Source organism: Ornithorhynchus anatinus, chromosome 1 (genome assembly GCF_004115215.2).
Source record: "Ornithorhynchus anatinus isolate Pmale09 chromosome 1, mOrnAna1.pri.v4, whole genome shotgun sequence".
In the NCBI taxonomy this organism is placed as follows: Eukaryota; Metazoa; Chordata; class Mammalia; order Monotremata; family Ornithorhynchidae; genus Ornithorhynchus; species Ornithorhynchus anatinus.
In genome coordinates this window covers 161,218,766-161,238,978 of record NC_041728.1, presented here as the reverse complement: position 1 = coordinate 161,238,978, position 20,213 = coordinate 161,218,766, and the positions used below count along the sequence as shown (strand labels likewise).

At 41.8% G+C, this 20,213-nt stretch overlaps 1 protein-coding gene and 1 non-coding gene across 2 annotated transcripts in view; one reads left to right on the top strand and one right to left on the bottom strand.

Annotated features, from left to right (window-relative positions):
* WDR49 (WD repeat domain 49) overlaps positions 1-20,213 on the top strand; it is a 156,094-nt gene that overhangs the window by 59,979 nt on the left and 75,902 nt on the right. Inside the window, exons 6-7 of the mRNA XM_039914527.1 lie at positions 6,165-6,332; positions 9,500-9,648. Coding sequence (XP_039770461.1) covers positions 6,165-6,332; positions 9,500-9,648 — 317 coding nt within the window. The remainder of the gene's footprint in view (positions 1-6,164; positions 6,333-9,499; positions 9,649-20,213) is intronic.
* Positions 12,971-13,106, bottom strand: LOC114816645. Its single transcript, XR_003764441.1, has one exon. It is a non-coding gene; the product is annotated as a small nucleolar RNA SNORA7 (small nucleolar RNA).

Below are 20,213 nucleotides of genomic sequence, written 5' to 3'. Positions count from 1 at the left end.
TGTCCAACATGATTATGCTGTATCTATCCTAGTGCCTCACACATAGTAAATGCTTAACAAATACCTTAAAAAAATTTGGCATGATTCCAGTCCCACATTGGGTTTGCAGTCTAAGGGGGAGGGAGAAATAGGTGTTGAATCCCCATTTTACAGATGGGAAAACTCCGGCACAAAGAAATTAAGTGACTTGACCAAAGTCACACAGCAGGCAAGTGGTAGAGGTGGGATTAGTACAGTACTCTGCACACAGTAAGCGCTCAATAAATATGCCTGAATAAAATTAGAATCCAGGTCCTCTGATTTCTAGGCTTGTGTTCTTTCCAATAAACCATGCTGCTTCTAAGGAATCTGTTTATGCTAAATTGATAAAATCAGAGCTTACAAATACTGTATTGTCTTCAAAACAAGACAGATTGTTAAGTATAAAGAGCCAGCTGAGTAGGGGTTTTGTTTTTATCTTTGTCCCTGTCTGGGTTACATGAACTTGGAAGGAATGAGGAGCAATTGATATTAATACATCTGTCCCATTATTTCCCATCTGCCCGACTCGTGGAATCTCAGAGCTCTTTCCGATTAGCCTTGGATTGTCAGCAAGACTCATGTCATTCAATCCATTTGCCAGATAGGAATTTTTCTTCTCTTGCTGATAAATTCAACAGATTTAGCAATGAAGCTTCAATGCCACCATCAAGTACGATGTCATTCTATTTTTTTATCCAACTTGTTTTATATCCAGCTTGAACTTTTCTTTTTATAGCCACAGATTCATTTTCCCAATTTCACCCCCCATCTAGGTCAAATTTCTCATTCTTTTCACCACCAGGAACAATGTCTTTCTTTGCAGCGCATTCTCTAGGACTGTGCCAGGGACACTCCTTCATATTTGCTCATGAGTGGCTAAATCCTAATGGCTAGGGTAGACCTTAACTGCTCCATCTTGAAACTTCATTCCTGCAAACACCCAGCAGTCTCATGCATCCTGTCTGGGCTCTATTTGGTCCATCAATCGAGCCACCAACATATTCAAGGATCTATTGTTTGTAGCTCACTGAGCCAAGTGCTCCTGGAAGGTACAAGAGAGGGAGAAGATCTAATTAGTTTCTCCAAGGGGGTTACAATCTAATGGGGAAAGAGTACAGGCAGAAAATAATTCGCTGCCAGGACAGAGCCTCTCCTAATAATAATAATAATATTATTATAATATAATAATTATTATATTTGTTGAGCACTTGCTATGTGCCAGATGCTGCAGTAAGCGCTGGGTGGATACAAGCAAATCAGGTTAGACACAGTCCCTGTCCCACGTGGGGCTCACAATCTCAATCCCCATTTTACAGATGAGATAACAGACACAGAGAAGTGAAGTGACTTGTCCAGGGTCAATCAGCAGACAAGTGGCAGAGCCAAGATTAGAACCCTCTCCAGGCTGCTTCTCCTTGAATCAACACCTTACCATGGCAGGAGAGTTTGCATATGCCAATAAAGCTTAGATCTATGTCACTGAGAGATACTCTCCCTTTAGGGTTACCCATAATGGAAAGGTTTAAGCCGAAGTGTCGAACAAAGTTGGTTCACCCGTGCTGGGCAGCAGTGGCATGGGAAAGAGACAAAGATGGGTGATCAAGTGATTAAAATGTTGACCAAAGAAAATGGCAGAGACTTCAGTTTCTACTTCACAGAAGAAGGCAGTGGTAAACCACTTCTGTATTTTTGACCAAGAAAACTCTATGGATATGCAAACCAGAAAGACTCTGAAGATAGGACATTCTGGAGGGAATATATCCATAAGATCGCTGTGAAAAGGAAATGACTCGACCACAAATGAAGAAGGAGAGTTCAGACTGGGACTGGTGCAGAGAAACTGAAGTAGAAACCTGCTATTGTTTCTCACATGAGTCTGCTTTCCTCTCCCAATTAATCTATCTGGGAACATTCCTAGTCACTTCACCAGACCAACTTCCCTTTCATAGTTTTCCTCCATTTTTGTACTCCTGGAGGACTCTTGAAGCCATGTGTGCTTATAAATCAATTCATTCATTCAATAGTATTTATTGAGCGCTTACTATGTGCAGAGCACTGTACTAAGCACTTGGAATGTACAATTCGGCAACAGATAGAGACAATCCCTGCCCATTGACAGGCTTACAGTCTAATCGGGGAGACAGACAAAAACAATAGCAATAAATAGAATCAAGGGGATGTACACCTCATTAACCAAATAAATAGGGTAATAAAAATATATATGAAGGAGCAAATGAGCAAATAACAGTAATGGGCAGATTCATTCATTCATTCATTCAATAGTATTTATTGAGCGCTTACTATGTGCAGAGCACTGTACTAAGCACTTGGAATGTACAATTTGGCAACAGATAGAGACAATCCCTGCCCTTTGACGGGCTTACAGTCTATGGTGTCTACCTCTCCCACACAGCTCCAAAATCATGAGAGCTCAGTGTGCAAAAAAAAAAAAAAGAAAGAAAAAAAAGAAAGAAAAAAAAGACAGATGTAAGTCAGGCTGCTAAGTAAGATGTGCAGCCTGGGAGGAACATCCCTCAAGCAAAATGAGTATCAAGGAAAGTTCAAGGTAAAGTTAAATGCTCCATAATTGACAGGATGCTGCCAAAAGAGACAACAAAAATGATGAGAACCAGAATGGATGATTAGAAATGGTCCTAATTTCCCTCCCTGGCAGCTTTCACAGGGATTTTCAGACTTCTTTATATGGAGGAAATTTATTCCTCTAGATCCTTCCTGAATGAGCTCTAAATAATAATGTTTTGTTTTAATAGGATAGTTTTCATCTTCAGAATGCTTTTCCAACATTAAATAATTGTCCCATTTTATAAATAAAAATCACCTAAGCACTTAGATGCTCCATATATATATTTTACATATACTATCACTTTCTCCTATAACTAATGCTTTTGCAAATGCTTACCCCACTAGTATTCAGTCTCCTTGAGGACAAGGGATTATGTCTACTAATTGTCTTATCCAAGTTCATTCAGTAAATACTGCTGATTGATTGATTGACCTTGGGAAACCGACAGATTTCAGGCAGCCAGCCATCTTGGTAGCCACCCCTAAAGTTTGAGTGAGATACTGGAACATAGGAGAACTCTGTGGGTAGGAGAGCTAATGTCTTTCTCCAGCTGACACTTAAAAAATCAATCAATTAATCAATTAATGGTATGTATAGAGTGTTTACTACATGCAGAGTACTGTACTAAAGGCTTACATTACAACAGAATTAGCAGACACATTCCCTGTCCATAACGAGTTTAAAGTCTAGTATCATTCTTTTAAATCATGATTTTAATTCTACTTTCCAAAATTCATTTAAAATATTTGAATTAGACAAAAACAAATTCCTTACAGGTACAGTAGAGAAAGGCCAAACATCTTTTCCCAAATCTCTTTTCAGCATGGAATTGTTAACAAATTTTTCAAATCAGACCCTTCAGCTGCTGTCTTTACCTCAAGTAGCTAAAGATTTATACAAAGCAAATGATTTTATTTTACAGAAATAATACTACCTGTAAGACATATTTTTAAAAGCGTTCCAGATACTACAATTTAATCAATAGGTAAGCTTTGCCTTTAAACAATGAGGACCATTTTGGGAGAATCCAAGAATTTATCAATGTTCCCTATATGCTGTAGCTTAAAATTTTAGGAAATTGTCTAAACTGTTGAACATATATTTATTTTTCCTTATGCCCTGAAAGCAAGGAACTTTTTATAGTATCTGTTAAGTGTTTACTACATGTCATGCACTGTACTAAACTCTGGGATACATACAAACAAGATAATCAGGTTGGACATGGTCAATGACCCACATGGGGCTCACAGTCTTAGTCTCCTTTTACAGATGAGGTGACTGACTCACAGAGTAGTTAAGTGACTTGTCCAAGGTCACACAGAAGACAAGTGTGGGAGCTCGGATAAGAGCCCAGATCTTCTGACATCCAGCCCTGTGCTCTTTCCACTAGGCCACGCTGCTTCTCTAAGGATTGTATCTGAATTTAAAGTGGAAACTTATTTCAGTGTGATTTCCTGCTTTAGTTATGCTTTATTTTGATTACACTGTAATTATGAACATGGAGTTCCAATAGATTTAAAGTTGTGATTACAGTGTTCTTTTTACACTTCAGATGCGTTAATACTGCTTTACCAAGTGAAAGACATAATTTCCTAGACCCATTGTGAGCAAACTACTGTTGGTTGAGTTGCATCCTGAAGCGATATTCTCATCATCAGTAGAATTTAAGTACGAAATGCTTGAGAAATGGCTGACATTACACCTTACCAATAGCCCTTCACTGTGATATTATACTGCAGAGGCCCCAACTCCATATTGTGAGTGGAGGGAGGAGGACTCGTGCCCTGTAGAACTGGAGCGAAGCCATTAGTAAAAACATCTCACTTGGCTCCGCAGCCTAGCACCAGTGAATAAACCCCAAGTTTGCTAAGATCGGGAGAGCAGGTCTAAACTGGAATCACGTCAGGGGTCAGGTTGGGGGCTTCTCTTGATCCTAGTTCTTCTGAAGCCAGGGTGGGTTGGAATGTCTCCAGTGGATACATTCTAGCCAGGCTAAAGCTGAGTTTTATTGCTGTTCCAGTCAGCTCCAAACACAGTCTCATTGGCTCAAATCACGGACAAATCCACGTGACCTACACAGCTGGGGATTGCAGGAGGTGTGGATGGATGCCCCAGCTTCATCTCCATCTACTTCTCACTGACCCAGAAAGAAGATCAAGCAAGTCTGATTTCTGGGTCGGTCCTAGTGGAGACTTTTCTGGCCTTGCTAGTCCTGTGTTATAAAAACTTCCACAACTTTACTTCTTTCTCTAAGTATGAATAATTTCCTTTGCATCATCAACCAAAAATTGTTTATGCTTGCCAAAAAGCAAACTGGGTTGGCTAACAAGTGGCACAAAATATTGGAGAATTGACCAGAGTATTTGGTGCTTTATTTTATCTTATGGCATCAAGTCGTTTCCAACCCATAGCAACACCACGGACACTTCTCTCCCAGAACGCCCTGCTTCCAACTGCAATCATTCTGGTAGTGTATCCAGAGAGTTTTCTGGGTCAAAATCCAGAAGTGGTTTACCATCGCCTCCTTTTGTACCGTAAACTTGATTCTCTGCTCTCGATTCTCTCCCAGGCCACCGCTGCCCAGCATGGGTGCATTTTTACTTGAAGCAAATTGCCCTCTGCTTGATAGCCATTGCCCAAGCTAGGAATGGAATGGGCAGGTCTCTGTTTGTCTCTCTCTCCCATGGTGGAGACTGGTAGAGTACTGGAAACTCTCCAGGTGTGACCCTGAGAGGGGCTTGGTGCTCTGGGGCTAGAGAAATTAGATATGTCAGTCTCTTTCATCTCTCTTCTTGTCAAACTGAGTCTAATTTCCTCACCCTACTGAGCTTCCATCCTGGGGGCCAGAGGCGTGAGATGGCTGGATATAGGGTGGACTGATTGGGCTGGATCCTTTCCACTGCTTTAATCACGCCTCACCCCAGAAATACCACCACCACCTTGAACTCCTAGATCTTGGAACAATGCCCTAGTTCTCCAATTTCCTGAGTGGGCAAAATGTTAGGGAGCTAGGATCTCTGGAACAATGAGAGGTAGGAGGAGAAGGTTCAGGCCTAAACTGTGCCCCATTCTCTATTACTGGATTTCCCAGACTCTGGATCCCACTTTCCTCAGCTCAGGTCTAGTGAGTAGGATGCTAGGTAGAAAAGGTGTATCAGACTTGGTTAATACCCTCTCTCCCATATCTTTCTGGACTTGAACCCCAGAAAGGACAAAGAGACTAATGAGTCAAGTGTCCAGGAGCTAAAGTCCTCATCTAATAGTGAATAGGTCTTGGTAGAAAGGTCCTGATCTAGAAGTTGTGCAACAACTAAGAAGTTGTTAGCTATGATAGTCTTCCTTGTCCTTCAGCGAGTATTTTTGGGCTAGTGCCTACTAAAGAAAATTGTTTGGGAAGATATTTCTTAAAATCTGTTTGGACTTATTTGTATTTTGGAAAGATGTATCTTAATAAAATCTGTGTGGACTTATTTGTAATTTTTTACCAATGACAATAGCTTTATCGTACTTCATATGGGAAATTCATTCACAATAATTTACATTATTTCTTTTTCATCAGTTACTTACAAGTCTTCTTTAGATGCTTTTATTTCCAGTACAACAAGTAACATAAACTCAGTTGTTTTGGCACGGAGAGAAAAATCAAAGAAACGTCTTAAAACTACATCATTCAACATTGCCCAGGGAATTCATGGTTTTGATTATCATTCTGGACTCAATTTAATTGGTATGTAAAAAAAAAAATCACTAATTTAGGTAAAGTTGCTAATTGTACAGATGTTTATTGTGTGGAATTATATTTGTATGCAGGAGGTGTCTTTACCCTGTTTCTGTATTACTAAAGTGATAGGTAACACTATAAAATTTAAGATTGTCTTCAATCAGAATGTTTGATGATGATTTTTCATTATGTGTAGCGATATAAACTACAGTTATAGGAAAAATATGCGGTAAAAATGCAAAGATGCTCTAATGATTCATTTAATGGTAATAATACAACTAGTAGAAATGTAAAATACTCATGGGAAGAAGGACAGGTTAGAGCTTTGTCAATTTAATCTCATTCCCATACACTGAAAACCCTATTGCTCAAACAGGGAAAGTATGTATTTTTAATTAAAATGTACATTCTAAGCAGGGTAAATATGGAAAAATTTTTATGACCTTTCAGAATGCATGCTATGTCGTTTTCTCTAGGTATCCATGGAAATGCTAGCTACATATTAAAAAATGAGTACATATTTATTTTTAATATTTTTCAATAAAATAGTTCATTTTAGCACAGGATATCCAACATCCTTATAAAAGATTCACTTACTTAAAATTCAAAGTGAAATATTCAGGTAATCACATATTAAAACAATTCTGTTTGCATAAAAAAGAGTGTCTAAGAAATTTCCAAAGGTGTACACTTTCTGAAGATTCTGGGTTAATATCTGAGGTTTCCACAAACTTCCCTTATGGTCCCAAATCTGCTATCAACCCCCTGAGCCATATGGTGTTATTAAAAAGGATTAGATCTGGGGTTGGGAAGCAGCATGGCTTGGTGGATAGAGCACCGGCCTGTAAATCAGAAGGACCTGGTTTCTAATCCCAGCTCTGTCACTGGTCCGCTGTGTGACCTTGGGCAAGTCACTTAATTTATCTAGGCCTCAGGTACCTCATCTGTAAATTGGGGATTAAGAGTATGAGCCCCCTATGAGACAGGGCCTATCTACTAGGCCTCACTGCTTCTCATTTGGTAAAGACCCAAGTGCATAGATGATACAAAAGGGAGTGTGAATAGAGTGGGAAAATAAGAGGTTTGTCAGGGAAGGCCTCTTGGAGGAGATATGATTTTAGTATGGATTAGTAGACAGGGAGGATAATGACAGGGAAGGAAAGTTCAGGCTAGAGAGAGAAGGTATGATGAAGGAATCAGCAGCAACAGAGGTAGAATAAGTAGATAGATATCAGTGAAACAAAACGTGAGGTCTGGGTTGTAGTGGGGGATGAGTAAGGCTAAGCAGGAGGTGGAGAGCTGATTGAGTGCCTTAAATCCAAAGGTAAGGAGTTAAGGGTTAAAAGATGGCATTATAGTGGTAACATTCGCTGAGTACATACTTGATGCAATGCAGTATATTAGGAGCCTGGGAACTCCAGAGCAAGGAAGTGACACATTCCCTGACTGTGAAGGGTTCATATGTTAATTGGAAAGACAAACATAAAAGTGCTAATAATAAAAATTGTGGTATTTGTTGAGCACTTACTAATTGCTCGGCACTGTACTAAGTGCTGGGGTCGATACAAGCAAATCGAGTTGGACACAGTCCCTGTCCCACGTGGGGCTCCCAGTCTCCATCCCCATTTTATAGTTGAGGTAACTGAGATCCAGAGAAGTGAATTGATTTGCCCAAGGTCACAGAGTAGACAGGTGGCCGAGTTGGGATTAGAACCCACGACCTTCTGACTCCACAGCCCGTCCATCCACTATGCCATGCTGCTTCTCCAGTGTTTACAATTAGAGAAATCAAAGTAAACAAAAGCAGACATATATTCACGAGTGTTAAGAGGATGTGGATGAGTTCATAAGTACCTGACTGTAAAGGTGATATAGATCTTGGTTGGGAAATGAATGGTAGAAAGCTGGTTGGAAGAGGGATGTAAGGTGGGATTTGAATTGGGGCGAGAAGTGGTCTGTCTGATGTTGGGAAGGAGGGTGTTCTAAGCAAGAAGAATATACCGAGAAGGGGACAGAGATGGGAGAGACAAATCAAGGCACTGGTAGACGTTTGGCTTGGGAGAAATAGAGGAAGCGAGTTGTGAAACCGAGGGAAGAAAGAGCAGATAGATATGGAGGTACCAGATGGTGGAGAGTCTTGAAGCCAATTACCAGGAGTTTGTGTTTGTTGTGAAGAAGCACAGGGAGCCAGTTGAGGATTTTGAGGAGAGGCTAACGAAATAGTCTCACTGTGGCAAGACAGAGCTTCTACTGGGTGGTAGCAGTTAGCGCAGAGAGGAAGGAGCAGATGTTATGCAGGAAAAACAGTGGAGGAATGGACGTGAGAGCTGAAGGAGAGCCAAGGGTCAAGAATGACACCAAGCTTGAGGGCTTCTGAGATGGTGAAGATGGTGTTTTTCTAATGAGATGGGAAAGTTGTGAGAGAAGTGGATTTAAGGAGAATGATGAGCACTTCAGGTCTTGTCATGTTGAGCTTGAGGTGCTTGGTAGGACCACTGTGGGAAGATGTCCTGAAGACATGAGGTGAAGGAGGCCAAATGAGAGGTCAGGGTTACAGTTAGATTTGGGAGTCATCTGCACAGTGGTGGTAAATGAAGTCAGGCTAGCAGAGGAGCTCCACAAGAGAGTGAGTTTAGCGTTTACAGTACCTAAAACAGAGCCTTGGTGATGCAGAGGGAAGTATAAGATTGTCACAGAGGGTACAGGACTCTGGAACGGGGAAGATGGCGGTAATGCTAGCAGAGATGAGGAAGTTAGAAGGAGGACTGGGCTTGGGAGGACAAGATGAGAAGTTCAGTTTTAGGTGTGTTCATTTGAAGATACCAGCTGGACATTCAAGTGGAGATTGCAGAAAATGAGAGATGATGGGCAATCAGGTAATAATAGTAATAATAATGTTGGTATTTGTTAAGCGCTTACTATGTGCAGAGCACTGTTCTAAGCACTGGGGTAGATACAGGGTAATCAGGTTGTCCCACATGAGGCTCACAGTCTTCATCTCCATTTTGCAGATTAGGTAACTGAGGCACAGAGAAGTTAAATGACTTGCCCACAGTCACACAGCTGCCAAGTGGCAGAGCCAGAAATCAACAGTTGTCAAAAATGTCTTGATTCATGAAAACCACGAATTGCACGACTTTTCTGAATTCATCTCTCTTTGCAAATTCTACTAGCAACGGCTGGCATTAACCATAGAGTCTGTCTGTGGAATCCCTATCTGGTCACTAAACCTGTCGGAATCCTCCAGGGCCATTCAGCAAGTGTAATTGCTGTTCAATTCATTGCTGAACGAAAACAACTTTTTAGCTTCTCCCAAGATAAAGTAAGTATATAAATTATTTATTTTTACACTGAATATTACTTTTCAGTAACACACTAAATATTTCATGACCAATCAGTTGAATCATAAAAAAATTGTGGTGAAATATCTGATATCTTAATGGTATTTACTGAGTGCTTACTGTGTGCAAAGGACCATACTAAGCACTGGCGAGAGTACAATATAACAGAGTTGGTAGACATGTTCCCTGCCCACAAGAAGCTTAAAATGAGGAGATATAATCTTAGGAAGGCTTTGAAAGTGGGGAGAGTAGTGGTCTGTTGTAATAATTATAATAATAATAATAATGGTATTTGTTAAGTGCTTACTATGTGCCAAACACTGTTCCAAGTGCTGGGGTAGATATAAGATAATCAGGTTATCCCCATGTGGGGCTCACAGTCTCAATCCCCATTTTACAGATGAGGTAACTGAGACCCAGAGACGTTAAGTGACTTGCTCAAAGTCGCACAGCTGATAAGTGGCAGAGCCAGGATTAGAACTCATGATCTCTGACTCCCAAGCCTGTGGTCTTTCCACTAAGCCATGCTGCTTCACATTGAAGCAGTATATGAATGGGGAGGGAGTTTCCATTGTCAAACACAGTCATACTCATTCTCCTACTGACTCTGTGGCTCATCAATTTCACTCATTCTTCCTTGTTCCTTCCCTTCCACGTAATCTTATTGCCCCCAGTACTCCCCCTTGGTCCTCAGCTTTCAGATTTCTACAAATATGTGCCTACACAATGACAGAAACCTAATTGCCACAGATGACACTGATCTTGGAAATCGGGAGCTAGAAGGAGATTCCATATCGAGTGTTTAGAACATAAGAGAAGGTAAAATGACATTTTTGTTTGAGTTCCCAGTTGGCTTCCAGTCTGAATATTAAAGGACATATTTATTAAGTGCATACTCTGCGCCAAGCACTGTGTGAAGGTAATCAAATTGTACATGATCCCCATCCCACATGAGGCTACCAGTATAAGGAATGGGGAGTGAGGTATCATATCCAACATTATTATTATTATCCTTACTAAACACACAAAACATGCAGTGTGGCTTAGTGGAAAGAGCACAGGCTTGGGTGTCAGAGGTCGTGGGTTCTATTCCGGCTCTGCCACTTGTCAGCTGTGTGACTTTGGGCAACTTCTCTGTACCTCAGTTGCCTCATCTGTAAAATGAGGATTAAGACTGTGAGCCCCACTTGGGACAATCTGATTACCTTGAATCTACCCTAGTGCTTAGAAAAGTGCTTGGCACATAGTAAGTGCTTAACAAATACCATCATCATCATCACACAACAAAATCGTGTCACAGGAGGACTCAGTGACTTCACCAAAGTTACAGGGCAAGTGGCAAAGCCAGGCCTAGAATCTGGACTCCCTACTCTCTGTCCACTAGGCAGCATTACCTCCCTATCATGTACCTGACCCAGATTCAGGGATCCAATGAGGAGCCCTGAGGCCCTGCCATGTTGCCAGTCTCTCAGTCTAAATGCCCATATTTCTTTCTCTGACTCCCCTCCTCACCTCAGAATCCCCTGGCCTGACCAGATATCATGGATTTCTACAGATAGAAGACTTTAGTGGGCAGGCAGAATGTGGTCATATGTAGCACGATGGCTCCCTTAAAGTAGAATACCTCTGAGCTCACGGAAGGCTTAATCTGGCACCGATACTACAGAACTGGGAGTCAGGAGACCTTGGTTTGAGTCCCAGCTCTGCTTCTCACCATCTATGTGACCTTGGCCAAGTCACTTAAATTCTCTGGGCCTCAGTTTCCTCATCTGAGAAATGAGGATAATCAATCAATCAGTCAATGGTACTTATTGAAGACTTACTGTGTGCAGAGCATCATACTAATTGCTTGGAGCAGAGTTGGAAGATACGTTCCCGTCTCACAATGAGTTTAGGGTCTAGAAGGGGAAGCAGACATTAATATAAATAAATTATTTATGGATATGTACATAAGGGCTGTGGGACTGAAGGTGGGGCGAATTCCAAATGCATAGGTGACAACAGAAAGGAGAGGGAGTTAGGGAAAAGCGGGCTTAATGGGGAAAGGTCTCTTGGAGGAGACATGAACTGAATAAGCTTTGAATAAGATAGATTGTGAGTCTCATAATCTTTACCTGAACCCCTTAGCACCTAATAAACACTTAATAAAGGCCATAATTATAATTACATTTAATGGGAAAGTTTTTCTATAAATAAATCAATTTGAACACTTCAAAGGTAAGTGAAAGTTATCTTGACAAACAACTAATTGAGAGTAACCATTGAAGACCTTCTTGCTTATTTTAGAAGAAGATTCATTCTTGTGCTTTTGATTTGATTTCTCCACCATTTTGTTGTAGTAAAACTTGTGATACTGTCCTTGGGATTACTATTAATTCATTTCTCTTCCCAAACCATTTGGTCTTCAGAGGAACAACAGAGGTTTCCCAACCAAGATTACTCTCTCATCTATTATAAGAAAATTATTTTAGGTAGTTAAAGGGTTAGTTGGGGGGTAGAGGAAAAGAAACTAAAATCATCATATTTAGCAATTGATTAGCCAATACTTATCATCAGTGGAAAATGGACATCAACTTGAATCTCAGATAGAGGCTTTAATTTGTATCTTAGTAATGTTCTCAAGTATATGTATAGGCATTATATGTACTTATATATGTTAATGGTTCAGAATTATGTATGTTTGCATGTATAAAGGTGTGTGTATATACATATACATATATAATTACAAACCTATAATAATGATAATGTTGGTATTTGTTAAGCGCTTACTATGTGCAGAGCACTGTTCTAAGCACTGGGGGAGATACAGGGTAATCAGGTTGTCCCATGTGAGGCTCACAGTCTTAATCCCCATTTTACAGATGAGGTAACTGAGGCACAGAGAAGTTAAGCGACTTGGCCCCAGTCACACAGTTGACAAGTGGCAGAGCAGGGATTTGAACACCTGACCTCTGACTCCCAAGCCCGTGCTCTTTCCACTGAGCCACGCTGCTTTAAGGTGATAGTCCATTCAAAGAGAATCTTCTAAATGAAACTCATTAATGATGTTTCCCATGAAGCTTCTGTGTGTCTACTTAGGAGTTGTCTTATGCCGTCGAGTCAAATCCAACCCATAATGACACCATGGACACATCTCTCCAAAAATGCTCCGCTCTCCATCTGCAATCGTTCTGGTAGTGGATCCATAGAGTTTTCTTGGTAAAAATATGGAAGTGGTTTTCCATCACCACCTTCCAAGCAGTTAACTCAAATCTCTGCCCTCGACTCTCTCCCAAGCTGCTGCTGCCCAGCACGGGTGTTTTGACTTGTAGCAGATTGCCTTCCCCTTGCTAGCCACTGCCCCAGCTAGAAATGGAATGGGTAGGCTTCTGCTTGACACTCCCTTCCATAGCCGAGACTGGTAGAGGACTGGAAACTCTCCAGGTGCGACCCTTAGGTCTAGAGGATCCAAAATAGTAGAACAGCTCTCACTCCAAGCTTTTGCAGGGTTCAGTTCCTTAATCATGTTGGTATGTGTGTCAGACAAAATTTACTGTATGTCAATACAAAATAATCAGATTGGAATGCAGTAACTGTCCTATCTGAGGCTCACAGTCTAAGAGGAAGAGAGAACAAATGTTTTTGTAACCATTTTGTATATCAGGAAACTGAGGCGCAGAGAAATTCTGAGATGCCTAAGGTCGTAGCAGGCATGTGATACAGCCTGGACTAGAAGTTGGGTCTCCCGAATCTCAGCCTCATGCGCTTTCCACTATGCCATGCAAATTCTAGTTCTCCAAATTCACTTTTGGGATTCTCATAATGTTAGTCCACCATCCAACAAGACTTACTTTCTTGAACATATTTCAGAGGGCTTTATCCCCCATCCAGAATTAGAACACTGTAACCTGGTCAAAATCTATATGTATTTCTAGACACATATACAATGTTGGTTTCCTGGCCAAGAGCTTCTATTTCTGCCAAATTTTTCAAGTATTATTTTTTAGGCAGGATTTGGTTCCATTCCTGTCAGCAAATGAAGTTTTTAGCAGTCCAAACCAGTTCAGGGTCCATCCCGATTGGCTTCCCAGGCAATACCCATGAGTTAAGCTTAAATAAATGGCTGTTAATCAAGGTGTGAAGGTGCTCCTCTAATGCTAACCTAATTGTACCTCGATCTCGTCTGTCTTGCCACTGACCTCTTGCCCACGTCCTGCCTTTGGCCTCGAATGCCCTCCCTACTCATATCTGTCAGGCAAATACTCTTCCCCGATTCAAAGTCTTATTGAAGGCTCATCTCCTCCAAGAGGCCTTCCCTGACCAACCCCTGCTTTCCTCTTCTCCCACTCCCTTCTGCATTGCCCTTACTTGCTTCCTTCGTTCATCCCCTGTCCAGCCCCATGGCATTTATGTACATATCTGTAATCTATTTCTTTATGAGAAGCAGCGTGGTTTAGTGGAAAGAGCATAGGCTTGGAGTCAGAGGTCATGGATTCTAATCCCGGCTCTGCTACTTGTCTGCTGTGTGACCTTGGGCAAGGCCCTTAACTTCTCTGGGCCTCAGTTACCTCATCTGTAAAGAGGGGAATAAGACTGTGAGCCCTACGTGGGACAACCTGCTTACCTTGTATCTCCTCCAGGGTTTAGAACAGTGCTTGGCAAATAGTAAGTGCTTAACAAATACCATAATATATTATTATCTCTCTCCCAGGCTTAGAACAGTACTTGGAACATAGTAAGTGCTTAACAAATGCCATAATAATAATTATTATTATATTAATGTATCTTTCCTGGGCTTAGAACAGTCCTTGGCACATAGTAAGCACTTAACAAGCACCACAATAATAATTATTATATTAATGTCTTGCTCCCCTCCTCAAGACTGAAAGCTCCTTGAGGTCAGGGGAATGTATCTGTTTATTGTTATACAGTACTCTCTCAAGCACTTACTACAGTGCTCTGCACACAGTAAGCACTCAATAAAAATGATTGGCTGAGAGTGACTGGTGGTAGTGAAGGGAGAGGAAATGGGGAGGGGAGAGGTTGCTTGTGTAACTGCTCTGGTTCAATTTCCTGGCTAGTCCCCGAAAGCAGTGAGTCACTGCAGTTACAGTACGGCAAGGAAAACAAGTTACCTAGGACTGAATTAAACCTCTGTCATGATTTTTTTTCAATCACTAGGGAAGCAGCATGACCTGGTGGATAGACCAAGGACCTGAGAGGCAGAAGGTTGTGGGTTCTAATTCCAGCTCTGCCACTTGTCTGCTATATGACTTTGGTCTAGCCACTTCACTTCTGTAAAATAGAGATTAATTCTGTGAGACCCAGGTGGGACATGGAATGTGTCCAACCTGATTGGCTTGTATCTACCCCACTGCTCAGTACAATGCCTGGCACAAAGCAAGTGTTTAAATAATACTATTCAAAAAACCCACTCTATGCCCTCAAGCATCAATACACTATCCTCCCTCTCTCGCCCATCAAAATGCACCTGTCAAAAATGTGTTTTATGACAAAATGAATTTAAATTTACCCTCTCTCTCAGCTTCTGCCATATACTTACCCTTGTCTCTTATTTAGGAAGTTTTTTCTTCTCTAATAATGAAATAATAATTGTGATATTAATTAAGCCAAGCTCCACTGGCCACTCTCTGAGCAGGGATCATAACCCCAGTCGCGCCTGTCTTGCTGTCGATCCCCGGCCCACGTCCTACTGCTGTCCTGGAATGCGCTCCCTCCTCACATCCACCAAACTCTCTTCCCCTCTTCAAAGCCCTACTGAGAGCTCACTTCCTCTGGGAGGTCTTCCCAAACTGAGCTCTCCTTTTCCTCTGCTCCTCCTCCCTTCCCCATTCCCCCTTCTCCCGCCCTCTTCTCTTCCCCTTTCCCCTCCCCACAGCACTGTGCATATTTGCATATATTATTTATTACTCTATTTTGTTAATGAGGTGTATATATCTATGATTCTATTTATCTTGATGATATTTATGCCAGACTACTTTTTTGCTCTATTTTGTTTTGCTGTCTCCCCCCTTTATACTGTAAGCCCGTCACTGGGCAGAGATTGTCTCTATCTGTTGCCTAATTATACATTCCAAGTGCTCAGTACAGTGCTCTGCACATTGTAAGTGCTCAATAAATACTATTGAATAGTAAGCACTCAATAAATACAGTTGAATGAATGAACGAATGAATCTACAAACTCCTTCGTATTGTCCTCTCCCAAGTACACACATTAAGCACTCAGTAAATATCAGATTGACTGACTGAAAGCGCCGTACTAAGCATGGAGTAGATGCATGATAATTATGTCAGAAACAGTCTCTCATACAGTTCTCAAACATTTATTCAATCAGTGGCATTTTTTGAGTGCCTACTCTGTGTAGGATGCTGTAGGGACTTGGGAGAGTACAGTATGATAGAGTTTGTAGACAGGATCTCAGTCCACAAGGATTCACAGTCCAAGGTATTTAATCTCCATATTGCATAAGAGGAAACTGAAGCACAGAGAAGTGAAGCGACTTACCTGAGGTCACCTAGGCGGCAAGATTAGAACCCAGTCTCCTGTCAGGGTCATGTTATTTCCACTAAGCCATATTGCTTCCTTCCTAGCTGCCACTAGATTTCTTTTTCTGTCTAGTACTCTCTGTTACCGGATCACTTTGTCACTTCTGGTTGTCTCCTAGTACTAGCTGTGGTAAGTTGGCCTTGATACTGAGAGTAAAGTTTTCTTATGGGGATATATGAGGGTAAAAAAGCCAAAGGGGGTTAAAGTTTGCCCCCATTATGCCTCTGCATGGATTGGCTTTTGTAAGTGTTAATTGCAGCATTAGCACTTTTTTTTTTTACTTTTCTCTCTTACAATCCTCTGGAAGCTTCTGCTTGTGAAGTCACTCCATTCTTGATTGCAGAGTGGCCGGCAGGTCTGTTTATCTACCACAGTTGCCTCCAGCTTTCAGCTGTGACGCCAGATTGTCTGAAACTACACTTTACTATACCCCTAAAAAAAGCCAAAACTGTTCTCCTCCAAGGATTCTTCTTTCCAAGAACTGCTTATTTACTTATTTTAACATTCTTTTTTCTTTGTTTGTGGATTCTGTTAATCAGTGTTGCCCATGACTCTTGTTTCTATTCTTTATCTTTCCCCTCAGGCTGTGAACCCTATGTGGTACAGAACCGGTGTCCCTTTTGATTAATCTGTTTTTACCCTAGCACTTAGCATATTGCTCAAACCGGGAAAATTCTTAATGAATAGCTTGACTCCTTAAGAATTTCCGGATCTCCCTTGTTCTTATCAGCTCATTATTTAGCAGCTGTTCGGATATCCTGTTGTCATCAATTCTCCTTTAGGTTCCATCCAATAAAGTATGGTAAGGGGAAAATAGCTTGGATGCCATTTGATCACTTCATTCTGGGATTTGTTGCTTGTGATCTTATCTTGCCTCTTGATGTTGAGTTTAGGCCATAAATTTCACCCATGGAATTGCTTAAGGAGTCAGATGTGGCTTTGGAGTGGATTTAGGTCTCATTAGTGTAGAGAAACTTGGGTGGTATTATGTCTCTGTAATCTGTCTCTCTAGAATATATGTGAATGAATGAAAGAAATCATCGAGGGTAGCGAATGTGTCTGTTATATCATTGTGTTGTACTCTCCCAAACACTTAATACAGTCGTCTGCTCACAGTAAGCACTCAATAAATATGATTGATTGATTGGCCTGCAAATAATAATTATTGCAGTATATATTTAATAATATTGGTATTTGTTAAGTGCTTACTATGTGCAGAGCACTGTTCTAAGCGCTGGGGGAGATACAGGATAATCAGGTCGTCCCACGTGAGGCTCACAGTTAATCCCCATTTTACAGATGAGGTAACTGAGGCACAGAGAAGTTAAGTGACTTGCCCACAGTCACACAGCTGACAAGTGGCAGTGGCGGGACTCAAACCCATGACCGCTGACTCCTTAAGCCCATGCGCTTTCCACGGAGCCATGCTGCTTCTCATATTTGCATATAAAGGTGACTCTGGTACAGGTGGATACATTTACCTCTGTTTTCTTCCCGCATATCAGGCCATAGTGGTAGGTTAAATTACCATTCTATATGATAAGGAAGAACTTGACTATTAGAGTAGTGTAGACCTCATTAGATGTGTCATCAGATCCAAGTGTTTTACCAATGGTAAATTGACCCTCTGGGTTCTGGCTACTGGCTCTACTATCCCAGCTCTGCCACTTGTCTGCTGTGTGACTTTGGGCAAGTCACTCCAGTTCTCTAGGCTTCAGTTTCCTCATCTGAGAAATGGGGATGAAGACTGTGAGCTCCATGAGGGACAGGGACTGTGTCCAACCCGATTTGCTTGTATCTGCCCCAGGGCTTAGTACAGTGCCTGGTTCACACTAAATGCTTCACAAATACCAGAATCATTATTATTATTACCTGAAAAATGGCTGAAAGTACCCAATTAAGTCTCATTGTTGGCTGAAACACTGGTATTGGCCATGCCCATGGCAATCATGGACCGGGGAGGGGGCAGGAAACACGAGGTGGGTGAGGACAGCACAGGGCAGCCAGCATTGACAGCAAAGAAGAAACGTCATGGCGTGATGGATAGAGCATGGACCTAGGAGTCAGAAGATCATGGGTTCTAATCTTGCCTCCTCCACATGTTGGCTGTGTGGCCTTGGGAAAGACACTTCACTTCTCTGTGCTTCAGTTACATCATCTGGAAAATGGGGATTGAGACTGTGAGCCCCACTGGGAGAGGGACTATGTCCAACTCGATAACTTGATTTACTTGTAATCAGGTTGTCCCACATGAGGCTCACAGTCTTAATCCCCATTTTACTGATGAGGTAACTGAGGCACAGAGAAGTCAAGTGACTTGCCCACAGTCACACAGCTGACAAGTGGTAGAGCCAGGAGTCGAACCCATGACCTCTGACTCCCAAGCCCGGGCTCTTTCCATTGAGCCACGCTGCTTCTCTGAATGGGTATCTACTCTTTAAGCTCTGGAGTAGATGCAAATAAAGAGGTTGGACATAGTCCCTGTCCCACAAGGGGCTCACAGTCTTAATCCCTATTATACAGATGAGCTAATCGAGGCAGAGAGAAATTAGGTGACTGGCCCAAGGTGGCTCAGCAGTGAGGTGGTGGAGCTGGCATTAGATCCTGGGTGCTTCTGACTCCCAGGCCCTCACTCTATCCACTTCTCCGAGGCAGCTTGGGTAATATCAGTTGGCAAAATTTCTTCTACCTATGGCTGCCTCTGCTGATGCTGTCTGTTCCTCCCCCAGCCATTGTCTTGGACAGTGTTCCTGTGTGTGTTTGTGTGTGTGTACGTGTGTGTGCATATAGGTATGTGGAGTTCAGTCACTCTTCTTGGATGCCTATTGCTGCATTATCTCTCTGCATCTATCTCCCTCGTTTCCTTTTCTGGATTTTTCCCCCCCTATTCTTGGGCCCAGTCCCAACGGAAGCTTCACTTCTCTTCATCCAATCCTACTTTGAGTCCCAGAAAACGCAATGACTTTATTTCAAGATGCTACCACAGATGGGAAGTGTATATGGGAGAAAGGGAGGAGGCATGCAAGAGAGATGACTAGACACCCTGCCAAGAGAAGTAGCTTGGCTTAGTGGATTAGAGCATGGGCCTGGGAGTCAGAAAGTCATGGTTTCTAATCTTGGCTCCACCACATATCCGGTGTGCGACCTTGGGCCGATCACTTGACTTCTCTGGGCCTCATTTACCTCATCCTTAAAATGGGGATTAAGAATGTGAGCCTTATGTGGGACAGGGACTGACTACCTTATATCTATCCCAATGCTTAGAACGGTGCTCAGGACATAGTAAGTGCTTAAAAAGTACTATTATTATGATGATGATGATAAGGAAAGATGGGGGACAGATGCTGGAGGGGGTGTGCATGAAAGACTCCCTTATGGAGAAAGGATGGTGGAGCTAAGCTAAGCTGGGAGGAGACTCAAATTTAGACATTTCCCTGGACTCTTACACCCTTCCTCCAAATCCCCTCAGCCCAGGTCTCTATCCAGTGCTTCTCCAAGAAGGAGTAGGGTGAATTGACTGGACAGAAACCTTTCATTCTTGCCCAGGAATTTCCAATAACCATGCAACATATTTGTCTGATAGCATATTAAATCAAGTAGTGTTTTCTAGGTCACTGATGAAAAGGAGAAAAGACATATATTCTTATTGGAGCCCACTAAATCCTTTCCTTAATAGAGAAGAAATACCTCTGAAATGGAAGCAGAGGAAAGGCTTTTAGGGCAGTCCAGGATCTTAAGGCTGACCTAAGTACTAGGAAATTGACAGAATGATTTTTTCAGATAGAAACTATTCTATTCCCGAATGTAAAAATAGGTGCCCTGAGGGGCAGGAACCGGGTCTGCAAGGATAGAGCACGTCAAACTAATTGGAACAATTTTTCAAAAGGCTTGGGATGTAGGTCCTTGATGGGTATTTTTCTTGTATTTCAGAAAGGCTTAAAATACACCGAAGAACAAACTGGTAAGAGAAAAAAATACGGGATGGTGATCAGTAGTGAG